The sequence below is a fragment of the Chiloscyllium plagiosum genome, chromosome 6 (genome assembly GCF_004010195.1).
Source record: "Chiloscyllium plagiosum isolate BGI_BamShark_2017 chromosome 6, ASM401019v2, whole genome shotgun sequence".
Classification (NCBI taxonomy): Eukaryota; Metazoa; Chordata; class Chondrichthyes; order Orectolobiformes; family Hemiscylliidae; genus Chiloscyllium; species Chiloscyllium plagiosum.
The window spans coordinates 115,242,963-115,259,152 of record NC_057715.1 but is presented as its reverse complement, the minus strand read 5'-3'; the positions used below and the strand labels follow the sequence as shown (position 1 = coordinate 115,259,152).

The window sequence follows — 16,190 nt, the reverse complement described above, 5'->3', positions numbered from 1 at the left end:
TGTTGTCCCAGTCGAATTCATGTTGCTTGTCATCTGCGTGTGTGGCTACTAAGGACAACTCACTAGGACGAAGGACCCGATACCCAGCATGAGCAAAACCAATGTAGTGTACAAAATCCCATGCAAGGACTGCACAAAACACTGCATAGGACAAACAGGAAGACATCTAACGATCCGCATCCATGAACACCAACTAGCCACGAAACAACATGACCAGCTATCCTTAGCCACACACTCGGATGACAAGCAACATGAGTTCGACTGGGACAGCACTACTATTATAGGACAAGCCAAACAGAGAACAGCCAGGGAATTCCTTAGGCATGGCACTCATCCACAGATTCAATCGATAAGCACATCGACCTGGACCCAATATACCGGCCACTGCAACGGACAACCGGAAGCGGCAGGTACAAATCACTATAAATGCTGGAGGAAACATCACAGAAGCACTTCACAGGAGGCTCCCAAGCACTGAGGATGTCACCTAGACAAGGTGACGTCTGCAACACAAATTCCCAGCTCGGCGAACAGAACCACAACAACATCATAAACTAGATTAACTTGTCCTGACCTCATTGCTGTTTTCTCCTGTGTTTGGCAACAGCTTTTCAAAACGTTGTAGTACATGTAGCATTTTTAGATATTTCTGTGCTGAAGAGTTTTAGAAATGCAAGCAGATTTCTTTGACAATTTCTTTGTTTGAACTTTTGCATAGAAGAAGTAAAAATGGAAGAGACAATAAAAGGGCAGCAGAAGGAGCCTGAAGTTACCACGCAGCATCTAGCATCTCCACCCACAACTACTACTCCAGAAGATGAGGCAAAAATACAGACAGTTAAAAAAGAGACAATCGAAAATGACTCCAAGGCAGAGCAGACCGTTAAGCCTGCATCGAAAAAAACTGATGCGAAAGGTGAAGGTGCTAAAGTAGCCATAGAAAACAACCTTGACAAAATTCATAGGCCAACTGAAGACGAAAACATAGCTGCTAAAGTGCAAGTGGTCAGTCTGAAAGGCTCTGGTGATGCCAAAGGTTGCGCTGATAAGTTAGCAACTGTAGATCGTGAAAGGCCAGGAGTTAACATCAAGGTGGAACCTCCTGATGATGTCAAAGAAAAGTCGTCAGAAGAGCTTGAGAGAGCCTTGAAAAATGTCAAACAGGCAAAACTCCCTGTGAAAAAACGTGAAATTAAACTGACTGAGGACTATGACAACTCAGTAAAGACTCCCCTCGGCAAGCCTCTAACCTCTGTCAGGGAGCCTCTAAAAGAAGGGTTAAAAGTGGAAGGCGAGGCAGTGAAGCAGACACCAGAGGAAAAGGTGGAAGGAAAGCAGCTCATGAATGGTGAGATAGCTGCTAGACCCCAAGTGAACAATCACAAAGATGAGAGAGTTATAGAGGCTTCTTCTCCAGGGAAGGTTGAGCAGAAGAAGAACCAAGAGCCTGAAACCCCATGCTCAACTAAAGAAGAGGAAAATGGCATCAATGGATCAAGCAAGCCGGACTCTGATTTGCCTACGAACTTTAGCCAGGAGAATCACGCGAGCAGAAATAAAGTTGAAGTGAGCCAGAACTGCCTCGTGAAGGAGAAAGCTGTAGACCAGAATCTTCCCGAGCTTGAGAAGCCTACGGAGGAAGCCAGATCAAAATGTGAGGAAGGGAAGGGAGATTCCCTCAGAACCAAGCTACGTGACAAAGAAATGCCTGACACAAAAACGGCAACTGTTACACCAGCAGAGGAGGAACATACAGAAAAGCTACCCGTGAGGAGAACAAGAGCATCCTTGAGGCAGCAGTTAACGAGGAAGACTTCAGAGGAAGAAGCACCCCAGAAAGTTGAGCAGGCAGAAGAGAAACGAGAGACAGAACCTAACGGGACAAGATGCTTAAGGAGGTCGCTGAGAATATCCAAACCTACGGTAAAAGTGACAGAAAACCTGGAGAAGAAAGCATGTAAGCGGGAAGAACCATCAGTACCTCAAAGTTCGGATAAGGATGAGAACCATAAAAAGGTGGAGAAAGATTCAAAGGGAGCAAAGGTACAATGATTTGATTGTTTAAAAGTAAAAACAAAATTGGTTTGTCATGTATGGGTTGTGGGTGTTGCTGACAAGACATCCTGAATCACCTTTGAATAGGGTAAGCAACTGAGTAGCAGTTCTGAGCCAGATTACGTTACTGTGAAGTTGCACGTAAGCCAGGTTGGGTACAGACAGCAGATTTCCTTCCATGAGTAACATTGGTGAATTCGTGAACAAAGCAAAGACTTATTAAGGGCACAAAACAAAATATTAATTCAGAAATTGTAATGAGGCATGCAGTCTTACCAAATCATTTGGGAATGTTCTACTAAGCAAAGATTTGAGTGCAATCTCAGACATTTACAACATTTGACCCGTTGTCCATGCCAGCTCTGTGATGGTATTGTTTAAATCTAGTTCTGATTTGCTGCCTTGTCCCGTAGGCCCACGTCTTCCCTTTCAAAGAGGGGTCTACTATCCCCGCGCTGTGCAGTCTCTGTCTCCACTATCACCTCTGTCTAAGCATTCTATACTCAGAAGAATTCTCAGTGTAAAGAGGACCTTGATGATTTACCAGTTGGACACTACAGCGCTTTAGGGTTGATCCTTGCTTAATATAATTCATTTCTGTCATGGTGATGGTTCTACTGCAATTGGGGCCTGGTGGTCCTCAAATTAGGAAGAGTGTAAAGTAGGGGTAATCAATAAGAGCTCCCCCTTGCTCACCACTGTTGTGATGTTTGTTGAAAGCATTTTGGGAGGATGGGGCTGGTGCATGAGACCTAGAAATTAGAAGCAAGAGTCACCTATTTGGTCCATCATTCAATATAGTCTTGGTTGATCCTCTATTTCAATATCATAGTTCTGCTTCTCCCCATACCCCTTGATGCCTTTAAAATCCGTAAACTTATTTATCTCTTAGCTGAAAAGGTGTAAGGAAGTGTGAAATGATAATATAAGATCATCTCCGTGAAAAAACAAATGACAAAGTTAGATGGTGGAACACAAGAATTGGGAGCAGGCGAACATCGCAAATATGAGCAAATAAACACCTCTTGGCCGTTGAGAGATCTTGGCTGATCTTCTAATTTACACCTTTTTTTGCACTATTCCTTTTGATGTTTTTAATATAAAAATATTTAACCTTAATGCTGCATTCCTGCCTACTTTTGAAAATCTTTTGCTCGCTTCCGGAACAAGAATCTATCCATCTTTGTCTTAAAAATTTCCAAGGACTCTGCTTCCCCCACCTTTTCAGGAAAAGATTTCCAAACACTCGTGACCTTCAAAGTCCAAACCGCTATGCTTCTTATTTTGGGAGTAATACTCCTGATTCTGGAACCTCCCCCATATAGGAGAAACATCCTTGTCTGTACCCAAACAAGCCTTTAAGAATTTTATATGTTTGAATAAAATCATCATCGTTCTTCTAACCACCAGAGTAGTTGATTTCATTTTTCCTCAGGTATAATCACTTCCCGTTTCAGGAATTAGTTTGTTAACCTTGGTTACGCTTCCTCCATGGTGAGTGTATCATTCCACAGTTAAAGAGACTATTTTTGCTCCTATTCCCAAATCCTGCTGTAACAAAGACTAACACATATTTGCTTTGTAAATTATTTGGCATGAGCTATCCTTACCTTCTCCTATTTGGAGTGGTAGTTTGGCCCCTTGAGCCTGCTTCGCCATTTAATATGGTTATGGCTGATCTGATTGTGTCCTTCATTCCATTTTATTACCTGATCCCATATTCTTTGTCTCTCCTGTCCATCAAAAATCTGGCTAACTCAACCTTGACTCTATTCAGTAATCCAGTCTCCACATTCTATGTAAGAGGATTCCATAGACTACTGGTCCTCTGAGAGATAACATTTCTCTTCTTTACAACCTTTAAAGGGGAGATCCTTAAATCATAAAGCATGTCACCTCATTCTGGTCTCTCTGTGGGGGAAGTTTCCTTTCAGCATCCACCCTATCAGTTTTAATAAGATCAGGATAAGATTAGCTCTAAACAGACTCAAGAATAGCTTCTTCCCTGCTGTTATCAGACTTGTGAACGTACCTCTCATTTACTGAGTTGATCTTTCTCTGCACCTTCTCTATCATCGTAACATTATATTCGACATTTTTGATTTGATTTGTCACTGTCAGTGGAAAGTGTTTTATATGCTCTTTAGGCAAATTGTGCAAGTGCATCAGGGTAACAGAACAGAGTGCAGGATATAGTGTTACAGCTGCTGAGAAGGTGCAGAGAGAGATCAACATTAATATTAAAGAGGAACGTCTGATAACATTCTGTTCTGTTACCCTGTTGTACTTATGTCAGGTACAATTTGCCTGAATAGCGCACAAAACAATACTTTTCACTGTATCTTGGTACATTTTTGCTAGAGCGTAGGAGGTTGAGAGGCAGCCTCGTAGAAATTTATACAATAATGAGGCGTATAGATAGAGTTAATGGTAATTGTCTTTTCTCTAGAATGGGGATTTCAAGACTAGAGGTCACATTTTTAAGGTGAGTGGTGAACGATTTTAAAAAAGACATGAGGGGCAAATCTTTTACACAGAGAGTAGTTCTTATGTGGAATGACCTTTCTGAGGAAGTTGTGAATGCAGGTACAATTACAAAAGACATTTGGATAGACACAAGAACAGGAAAGGTTTACAAGGATATGGGCCAGGCGCAGGTATGTGGGACTAGTTTATTTTGGGATTATGTTCGGCATGGACTGGTTGGACCGAAGGATCTGTTTCCGTGGCATATGACTCTGTGACGATGATAGATCAAATCAAATTAGTTAATGGAGTTGTTCTGACTCCAGCACCAACAGCAGTGACTGAATGTAAAACTGATGCTGCCCTTTGTGGTGGGTGGGGGTGAAATCAATTGAGCTTAACTCCAGGCCTCTTGTAAACCAACAATTTGCATCACAGGAGATCTGATTAATTCCTTAATTGTGAGGAACGTGTGAGGGTGTTTTTAAAAATGCATTCTGTTGAAACAGGTATTGCTAACATAGCCAACATTTATTACATAGTTGTGTTGGAGATGGTGAAGGAGCATTTTCATGCTGCAAGCCATGTAGCGAAACTGCTCTTTGTGCTGCCAGATCAGGAGGCGTACCTGAATTATCAGGAGTGTATGTCCTTGTTTACTATGATCTGCCTGTACTGCGTGCAAATCCGTGCTTTTTGTTGTACTTAGGTACACGTGACTACAATAAATCAACTGAAATTAAAGTACCAGTTGCAAAGAAGAAAAGGACAATGTGTATCCAAGACAGGTGGTTGTGAATGAAGTAAAACTAATGGTGTTTCCATACACCTACCATCCTTGTTCTTCTTTAGGTGGTGTAGGTTGCAGGTCCAGTGCTTCCCATTTTGATGTAATGTGCCTTGTTTTCAGCTGGAAAATTAGTGTCTTGCGAGAGGAAAAATGAATTTAAAGTGCATGAGGATTGCTTTAAGTATGTAAGGTAGCTCGCTGAGCTTGAAAGTTTGTTTTCAGACATTTTGGGGTGGCATGGTGGCTCAATGGTTAGCACTGCTGCCTCACAGCACCTGGGACTCTGGTTCGACTCCCGCCTTGGGCAACTATCTGTGTGGAGATTGCACATTCTCCCTGTGTCTGCGTGGGTTTCCTCCGGGTGCTCCGGTTTCCTCCCACAATCCAAAGATGTGCAGGTTAGGTGAATTGGCTATGCTAAATTGCCCATAGTGTTAGGTGCATTAGTCAGGGGTAAATATAGGGTAGGGGGATGGGTCTGGGTGGATTACTCTTCGGAGGGTCGGTGTGGACTTGTTGGGCCAAATGCCTGTTTCCATACTGTAGGGAATCTATTCTTGATACCATACTAGATAACATCATCAGTGAGTCTCCAGTGAAGCCCTGGTGTTATGTCCCGCCTCCCTTTCGGTCTTGGTTTCTTAAAGTGGGTGATGTCATTTCCGGTTCTTTTCCAGCAGTAGGTAGATAGGATCTAAATTGATGTGTTAATTGATGTGTTTATTGATGGAGTTCTGGTTAGAATGCCATGCCTTTAACACATCAGTTTAGATCCGTTCTACCTCCCCTTGAAAAATAAAACCAGACATGATATCACCCACCTTAAGAAACCAAGACCTATAAATAGAGAGGCAGGATATACCACCAACGCTTCACTGGAGACTCTCACTGATGATGATATGTGACGAAACATTTGAAAACACCTTCATGCTCAGTTTGGTAACTTACATACTTATCATCAACCTGAACTACAAATCTTCTCAAAAATCGCTAATTGCTTTACATTCTTCAGAATTCTGTTGGAACTATTTTAGTGCAGGATTCACATGGTGATATGTAACTGCCCTCAGACAAGTCTTGGGACTTTTGGTTTCAAAGTTTGCTTTTGACTGCCTCGTGTTGATGTTACAGCGCAAGAGTAAATCCAGCAGGAGAGCTAGGTGGACCAAATCAAGGGGCAGGCGCAGACCCCAAGAATCGAGTGGAGAGAGTGAGAGTGCCCAGGAAGATGACGAATGTAGCGAAGAGGAGGAGGAGGAGGAAGAAGGGGAAGGTCCACTTGAAGATGATGAGCCCTGTAAAAAATGTGGCTTATCCAATCACCCTGAACTGGTAGGTCGCACTGTTTAGGGCCAAAGTTGGCTCAATTTTCTTGTTGGCCCCGTTCTGTTTTTGCTTGTTTTAGGTAACTAATTGCATACTCGACTGCATTTTGAAGGGCAAGTTCCTAGCATAACATATTATAGCCTGAGAATTATAAATCAGCATTTTAGACGTAATTTAAGTTCAAACGTCTCAATTTAACCGGTGAATATGAAAGTTGAAATATGTAATCGATGTCTTGTGTATTTATGATTATTAATTGTGAATGGATTAATAGATTTTCTGTTGTCATTTTCATGGGTGCATTTAAACTTGCTTAGGTCTTTAGTTTCATGGCATATTCATCAACCCTTATGTGAAACAGTATGTGTTGGTTCTTTTGGTCTTTTCCTAATTCTGCGTGGGGCAAAAAGCACAATGTAGATCCAAAATCCAGTTGATAGATCTCTTGTACAGTTTGATTGATGAAGGATGTAGCAGTGCTTTTCAAAAAAAAAAGCTCTGGAATTGGCCCAGGTGATGCAGTCCTGACCTAAAGAGAGGAAATGGTCACCTGCCCCTGACTGTTGTTTGGTTGACCTCAACTTCAAACTTATGGTTGGATATTTTCTAATCAATCTGCTGGCATGTTACTTATAAACCTTTGGAACAGTTTGGGCTTTAACCTGGACTTCCTGGTTCGGAGACCTCTGCACCACAAAAATGTCCTAATAAACTTGTGCTTGGGGGCATCAAGTGAGATGAGGCTCAGCTGCTGTGACTGCTATTGGGTTGAACAGCTTTCCTTCTATTCAGACAGTGGGTACATGCCCCAATAACATGTCAATCCCCTTGGCATGGAGGTGAGCAGATGTCAATGAACAAAATATGCTGATGGTGGAAAATGTTGGAAATATCAGCAGGTCAGACAACATCTGTGTGTGTGAGAGAGAGAGAGACAGAATTAATGTTTCAGATTGATGATTTTTCTTCAGGGCTGAAGAAAGGTAGAAATGTAAGTGTCGCTCACATTTCTATCTTAAGCCCTGATGAAGGATGGTTGAGTACCTGATCCAAGTTGCTGCTCATGCTGGATATAAATGTTTTTCCTAGATTCTGTTGTGTGATTCCTGTGACAGTGGTTATCACACAGCTTGTCTACGCCCTCCATTGATGACAATCCCTGATGGAGAATGGTTCTGCCCACCGTGCCAACATGTAAGTAATTCCCTTTTATAATGGACATGGCTACCATAAGCTCTTAAAAACTGGACAATAACTTGTCTTCACTGTCTTTTTATTTGCCTTCTTCCCTACCCCCCCCCCCCGAATGAGTTATTCTGGGAATGCTCATATATTGTCCATCCTAAGATAATTGACTTCAGGGCAGATATTTGAGGGCTTGACAGACCAGATTCTGGGAGTGTTTTTTTTCCCTGGCTGCAGTATCAAGAGTTCAGAATCATAGTCTTAGGATAATGTGTCAGCCATTTGGAACTGAGATGAGAAACCCTTTTACTTAGAAGGTTGAGAATCTTTAGAATTCTGAACCCCAGAGGGCTGTGAGCACTCAGATGATGGATTTTTGGGCAGGGTGAGAATTGAGGGTTATGGGGATAAGGTTAGAAGTGCTTTGATGCAGAGGATCAAATAGCCTATTAATGAGCAGAGAAGACACTGGAGGCTAGATGGCATACTCCTTTGCTTTCTTGCATTTTTTTTAATACACACGTATTAGTGGCTTAGTGAATAATCTTGTGTGAACATGGGTCAAGAGCAAACTGTCGAAATCCTAGGAACTTGGAACAAGGAAGGAGTCCATTTGGTCCATCAGTTCCATGCCAGCTAACCAATCTGCCTAACCCCACTGTTCAATTTATAGTCTTGTGAGTCAAGATCATAGCCCAGTACTTGCTAAATATTACGAAACTTTATGCCTCTGCCCCCTTTTCAGTTCGTGAGTTCCGAGTTCTGACTGCACTCTGGGTGAAATACATTGCTGTCAAGACCCCTCTTGAACCTTTCATTCTGAATCTGTTGCCCTGATTCCTGCTCCTCGGATGCTGCCTGATCTGCTGCGCTTTACCAGCGCCACGCTTTTTGATTATGGACCCTTCAGTCAAGGGATATAGAACCTTAATGTTCATTCTACCCTCCTCATTTTATACACTTGAATTAGAGCTCTCCTCAGCTTCTTGCATCCAAAAGTAAAAACACTTACCTATGTAACTTGTCCTTGTAACTAAAATTCTCCAGGCAAGGTGGTATCCTTAACAGACTTCTATAAACCTCCTCTGGTGGTAAAGGTGGTACCGTTGGATTTTCAGTGGCACTTCGTTAGTTTCCATGTAAATATCTACTGGAACTTACCCAAAGATTTAGCACATTAATTGAGTTTGGTTTCATGACATGCATGTTGAGTTTTGAAAGGGCATAGATATAGTGTAGTCACCATGGTGTTAGGCTAACAATTATAGAGACTTAGAGTAACAAACCAGCAAGCAAGAGTTCAAATCTTTTTGAGGATTGTGAACATAATTTATAAAACAGTTTGTTATTGCAAAGTGTGTAGCTGTCAGATTGTCAGTTAAAACCCAACTGGTTTGCTCACTTTTCCAGAAAAATAAACTGAGCAGAGCAGGCTATGTTCCCTAGAGTTTTGGAGGTTAAGACTGATCTTACTGAATTATGTATGACAAGGCTTGGTAGGGTAGATGCAGGAATTTGTTTGCTTGAGCAGGGCTAAAGTCAGTCTCTGAGCAAGAGCCAAGTTATTTCTTGTCCTTATGGTTTGAAGTTCCGCTTAGTCATGATCGTATTAAATAGCTGGACAGGCTTGAGGGGCTAAATGGCCTACCCTTAATTAATATGAGCGTTCATATGTTGTTCACTGAGGGCTATGAATCTTTGGAACGCTACCTTGGGGGTCTTTATGTGCAGGTCAGAGTACATTCGGTGCTAAAATTGATACAGAAGTTCATCCATGATCATCTTAAACGGTGGAACAGAATTGAGGTGCTGTATGGCTTACTGCTCTATTTTTTAAGTTCCTCTACTCTTTCCCTGTCTGGCCTATATGTGTCCAGCATGATAGAAATCCCAGGTGTGAAGAGGACAAATCACAATAATAAAAATGGAGAAAGACTTGTTCTCCCAAAACATTGAAAAAAGACAATGAAGAGAAGATATCATTATTTAAAAATTAGATGAACATTTGGAATTATGAAAACGTGCATTTGGATTGTAAGCTGAGATAGTAATTTGTTTAAGAAATTACTTAATGTAATTTTAGTGTAACCACTCTGGGATTCAGGGTGGTTGTACCAGAATGGTCTGAATGGCAGGTTTGTACCAAGATAACGATCTTATGATTTTCTTGTTGAAAGCTACAGCAGTATCAGTGGGCACGAGAAGATAGGATGCTGCTATTGCCAAAAGGAATGTTGTACAACTGTTAGGCCTTCTCTATGATGATAAAATCCATTTTAGTCATAATTGTTTATTTCTGTATGGGTGAGGAGGGTAGCACTGTACTAAATGTTATCTCCCTTTTTGTTGTCTGCAGAAACTTCTGTGTGAAAAATTAGAAGAGCAGTTGCAAAATATAGACGTGATGATAAAAAAGAAGGAAAGAGCGGAGAGAAGGTAAAATAAAAACCTGGACCAGAAGCTTCTAAATCCAGATGATGAGACAAATGGCATTTACAGTACCCCGAGGGACCAATTCACCATCTCTTGTTTGTTATTCCGAGTGGAATTGAATTTTGCTCTCTTGGTGTTGCCACTTCTCCAGTCTGTAGTCCTGCCTTTGCTCATTCATGTTAAAGTGTGGTCATTGTTTTGAATTTTTCTAAACCATTCTTCTTCAAACCGCAACTAGACTGGTTTGTGATTCAGCACCCCACCATCATCTGGTGACTTCCCCCACAGTGTAGAGAAATGGAATTAAGTTCTCATCGTTGTTATCTCTTTGTCCTCAGCGCCTTAAAATGGTGAAACCGTCCAAATGGTTTTTAATTTTCCTGTCACAATGACAATGTGAAAGAACAGTTGAAGCAGATTCAATCATAACCTTCAAAATGGAACTGAATAAATACTTGATGGGGGATGGGGGTGAAGCGTCAGAATTGAACCACCTGATGAGGGTGCAGCGCTCTGAAAGCTGGTGCTTCCGATTAAACCTGTTGGACTATAACCTGGTGGGGTGTGATTTTTAACATTGCTGAGTATGTGCTGCTTGATAATACTGTTGGTGGACCCCTTCCATTGGTTTGTTGATGTTTCAGAGTAGACCGAGGAGGCAGTATACAGCTGGTTTGGATTTGACTTCCTTTATGTCTGCAGGCGTACATGGACAATTTGTCATGTTGCTGGATAGATTAGCTAGGAGCATGGCAGGTCGTGCAGCACAAGTCTTCACTAACTGTTGCTGCAATATTATTAAGGCTCAATGCCTTTGCAGTATCCTGTAAACTATTTATTGGTATCTCACAGATAATTGAACTGGCTGAAGACTGGCATCTGTAGGAGGCTGAGCTGGATCACTGACTCGGCATTTCTGGTGAAGATTATTTTTGTTCCTTCCAACCTTGGTGATGTCCTTCAGTTTCTCAACCTTTTGTTGAAAACATGTACTGGGGGAATCAAATGTGGCAATGTTGTTTTGCTGATTTGAAAAGATGTTGGTTTAAAAAAAGTGATGCAATACTTCTTTTGCAGGAAAGAGAGGCTGGCCTTTGTGGGAATTAACGTGGAAAATATCATTGCTCCAAAAGTAAGCACAATTTAAATCAATGCTTTCTAAACAATTTCAGGCTATGACCCCATCACAATGAAAATGGGTAACTTGGAGTGTTGAGAATTATTTGGAGGAGAGTAGTGGGGAGACTAGTGGGAGAAAACAGTATTTCTTGACGAGAACTCCTTAAAACTGAAAAAATTTCCCTGAAAATAGCAAGCAAACACCTTTTTACAGGTAAGGTAATAGCAGCAATCTGATTTCAGGGCAGCTGATTAAGTCAGACCCCCAACAGAAGGAAAGGGTATATTTTTAAAGAGGCCTTGCATTTGTAAAAATTCATTCTGAACCACCATTGTGGAGCTCCTGACCCCAATGGAGATCATAACCCATAGTTTAGGGATTTCTGTTTTAACTACTGAATGGGACTATAGTTTAAAAAAAAAAGAGAGCAAGGATTAATTCAGCTTCGTGTGGCAATTTTAAAAAAAAGCTTTATACTTCTGATGAGGTTCAATATCGTTTAACCCAATATGCCTTCCCATGTTTCAAGTCAACATCTTGAGATTTTGAAATACTGCGGGGGAAGAAAAAAATCACACCTCCAAAATAAGAAATCTGAAAGGAAACTTTTAAAAGCTGTTGGAAGGGCACATTAGTCAGTCAGCATCTCAAAGGGAAGACAAGATTGTTTGAAGCAACAAAAACACAAATTGCTGGAAAAGCTCAGCAGGTCTGGCAGCATCTGTGGAGAGAAATCAGAGTTAATATTTCAGATTGAGTGACCTTTCCTCAGAACTTTCTGAAGGTTACTCAACCCGAAACATCAACTCTGATTTCTCTCCACAGGTGCCCCCAGATCTGCTGACCTTTTCCAGCAATTTCTGTTCTTGTTTCTGACTTAAAATATCCACAGTTCTTTCGGTTTTTGTTGTTTGAAGCAATTCTGAACGTCGGTCACCTGCAAACTGAACTAATGTTTATATTCTTTCTCATGCTGACTCCTTTGTTTGTGTCTTTTCTGGGTTTATTCTGAAATTTTTAGCTGACTGTTGGAGAGCTACACCCTTAATTTTCTTTTAAATCGTTAGCAGCTCTCAGAAGGAAACGCCAGTAGGAATTGTCTCCTGTGGGAAATTGTGTGCAGCTCCAGTGAGGACAAATTCCAATTTGGCAGTGATGCTAATTATTTTTGATGGTGCTCATTGCTTAGACTGAGAAGAGCAGTGAAATGGATTGTGTGTGGGCAGGTGAAGGAAAAGGCCAAAGAATTGTTGCTGACTTATTATCTTGTTCTGCTGTGAAGCACTGCCCCTCATGGTAGAAAATGTGGAAAGAGTGTATCTCTTTTGAGTGGTCCACAAAACAAAACATTGCAGATACTGGAAATCTGAAGTAAAATGGAAAGAAGCGTGAAGTTGGGTACCATTCACCTAGAGTGAAATAAAGTTTCTGATGCACTTGATACTGGGAGGGGGGTGGGTACAACCAGGTTTCATGTGAGTACCTTGCCCATTGCCAACTCCTTTTGATCTTACTTTCTTGCCACCCCTTTGTCTGCCTACATACTTGCATAAGACCAGTTACATCTTTAATCATTTTCTAGCTCTGATGAAAGGGCGTGGATTTTGCCTGACCAGCTGAGTATTTACAACAGTTTATAGATTTATTTGTGAACTAAGTGGATTTCCATGCTAGTCATGTTTTGGAGGGATATGGGCCAGGGATAGGCAGGTGAGACTAGTTTAGTTTTGGATCCTGTTTGGCATGGACTGGTTGGGCTGAAAGGTCTGTTTCTGTGCTGTAAGACTCTAATGTAAAATTTTCTCCTATTATAATACCTTTTTGTTTCTGTCAGGATTCTGTAACCGAAGAACAAGAAATAAAAGATTACAAATCCTTGGAAAGGCGGTCGGGTAGGACACGGAGATCTATTAATTACAGGTAAGGTTTTATTTTATTGTGCTAATGCCATTTGCTGTGCATTTTTTGAAAGAGAAAATGCCAGTTATGCATCTATTTCTCCCTCCCACGCAGTAGGTTAGCATGCATTGTAATATGCTTGTGAGAGATAGAAGTTAGAGGAATCCTACACTCTGTTCCTAGCCTCTACCCGATGTGAACAAGCCAGTTGCTTCTCCAGTTGAAAATTGACACCTGCTTGAAACTTCATGTCTGAGCTCCCAACTCCTTGCCTCTAGTTGGCTGTCCACTTGGGTAGGTCAAGAGAGTATGCAGCCTTAGTGAATGGTTTGACCAGCAAGTGTGCATCATTCACCCAAATTCTCCACTGACTAAGTTTTCCCAGCATCTTCCCACAATCATCTATAGTTTCTTTCAGCTTGCATGCTGAGATTTGCTGACAGTGCTCCCCACTCCCCCACCCACTCCTCAGCAGCCTGTGTCATCCTTTTATGATCAAGCTTTATAATTTCCTAAATGTAAGATTAGATTTTAGATTAGATTACATTACAGTGTGGAAACAGGCCCTTCGGCCCAACAAGTCCACACCGACCCGCTGAAGCTCAACCCACCCATACCCAGGCAGACACGGGTAGAACATGCAAACTCCACACAGTCAGCCGCGGAAATTGAACCTGGGTCTCTGGGGCTGTGAGGCAGCAGTGCTAACCACTGCAACTTATTCTATCCCCGCTTGAAAAGCCTCTTGAAAATGCATCCTGTCATGTCTTCAGTCAGCTAATTTTGCAAAGGACAAGGTTTTGCTAGTTGAGATGATTTGTGGTGTAAAACCACAGTGCAAACACATCACCAGGAAAATTGAAACATACTAGACTGTTTCAATTTTGAATAGATTTATAATTACAAAGGTTCTATATGTCAGGCTGATAAGTTCCCATCCAAAACATGGCCTTTTTGGTTTTGGTAGGCAAGATGTACTCATTTTTCTGGATTAGAGTGGTGCTGGAAAAGCACAGAAGTTCAGGCAGCATCTGAGGAACGGGAAAATCGACGTTTTGGGCAAAAGCCCTTCATCAGGAATACAGGCAGAGTGCCTGAAGGGTGGAGAGATAAATGAGAGGAGGGTGGGGGTGAGGAGAAAGTAGCATAGAGTACAATAGGTGAGTGGGGGTGGGGATGAAGGTGATAGGTCAGAGAGGAGGGTGGAGTGGATAGGTGGAAAAGAAGATAGGCAGGTAGGACAAGTCATGGGGACGGTGCTGGGCTGGAAGTTTGGAACTAGGGTGAGGTGGGGGAAGGGGAAATGAGGAAACTGGTGAAGTCCACATTAATGCCCTGGGGTTGAAGTGTTCTGAGGCAGAAGATGAGGCATTCTTCCTCCAGGCGTCTGGTGGTGAGGGAGCAGTGGTGAAGGAGGTCCAGGACTTCCATGTCCTCGGCTGAGTGGGAGGGGGAGTTGAAATGTTGGGCCACGGGGTGGTGAGGTTGATTGGTGTGGGTGTCCCAGAGATGTTCCCTAAAGCGCTCTGCTAGGAGGTGTCCAGTTTCCCCAATGTTCCAGCTCAGCACTGTCCCCATGACCTGTCCTACCTGCCTATCTTCTTTTCCACCTATCCACTCCACCCTCCTCTCTGACCTGTCACCTTCAACCCTGCCCATCCACCCATTGCACTCTTTGCTAACTTCCCCCATCCTGCTCCCTGACCTATCACCTTCATCCTCACCCCAACTCACCTATTGTACTCTATGCTACTTTCTCCCCACCCCCACCCTCCTCTCATTTATCTCTCCACCCTTCAGGCACTCTGCCTGTATTCCTGATGAAGGACTTTTGCCCGAAACGTCGATTTTCCTGCTCCTCGGATGCTGCCTGAACTGCTGTGCTTTTCCAGCACCACTCTAATCCCGAATCTGGTTTCCAGCATCTGCAGTCATTGTTTTTACCAAGATATACTCATTATTTAGAGCATTAATTGGACAATGTTTAATTACTGTGAGGTGGGACATCATTTGCTGATTTCTGCATTTATTGACTCCATTATATTAGGAGCAGCAACTTGATTTTAAGCAAATATCTTAGTTAAAGTCAGCACTGCAAACTTTCCAAACAGTAAGATACCTGACCAACTAATGAGTTTTTATAGTTTTAGCTAAGGGATCATTTTTTGTCAGGACAGCTTGTTGAGTACTCTGCACATCATTTTGGTCCTATTGGATCTTTTGCCTCCATACTCTAGTCTCACTTGAACACAAAATTGAGACTGAATTCTCATCTCATTAATGAGGCACCGCTGTACTGATTGAGGTGCCATGTTTCAGAGGAGATGCTTCCATCTCAGGTGGATTTAAAAATCCCAACTCCCCTATTTCAGAGAGAGCAGGGGTTTTATTCTCAAAAGCCTGGCTAATGTTTATCCCTCAACAGAAATTGCAAAACCTGATTATCTGGTCACTGTTCCTTTACGATTTTGGAGATCCTCCTTTGTGCAAGTTGGCTGCCACATTCCCTGCATTTCAACAATGCTAGAACTTCAAAAGTATGCTTCATAGGAAAATATGAACAGGAGCAGGCCATTCTCAAGCCGGTTCCACCATTCAGTGAGATCATGGCTGATATGTGGCCTAACTCCATATACCTGCCTTTGGTACATACCCCTTAATATCTCAAATTTGAGACTAATTATTGATCTAGGGTAAACTGCCATTTGTGGCAAATAGTTCCAACCTTTTGTGAGTAGAATTAGAACATAGAACATAGAACAATACAGCACAGAACAGGCCCTTCGGCCCACGATGTTGTGCCGAACATTTGTCCTAGCTTAAGCACCCATCCATGTACCTATCCAATTGCCGCTTAAAGGTCACCAAAGATTCTGACTCTACCACTCCCACAGGCAGCGCATTCCATGCCCCCAC

At 42.1% G+C, this 16,190-nt stretch overlaps 1 protein-coding gene across 2 annotated transcripts in view; it reads left to right on the top strand.

Moving 5' to 3' along the window:
• The window catches only part of rsf1a (remodeling and spacing factor 1a), a 113,157-nt gene that overhangs the window by 70,647 nt on the left and 26,320 nt on the right, over positions 1 to 16,190 (top strand). For both annotated transcript variants that reach the window (XM_043692490.1, XM_043692489.1), the window contains exons 6-11: positions 719 to 2,043; positions 6,443 to 6,643; positions 7,727 to 7,831; positions 10,179 to 10,258; positions 11,333 to 11,387; positions 13,210 to 13,295. In XM_043692490.1, the coding sequence (XP_043548425.1) occupies positions 719 to 2,043; positions 6,443 to 6,643; positions 7,727 to 7,831; positions 10,179 to 10,258; positions 11,333 to 11,387; positions 13,210 to 13,295 (1,852 nt within the window). The remainder of the gene's footprint in view (positions 1 to 718; positions 2,044 to 6,442; positions 6,644 to 7,726; positions 7,832 to 10,178; positions 10,259 to 11,332; positions 11,388 to 13,209; positions 13,296 to 16,190) is intronic.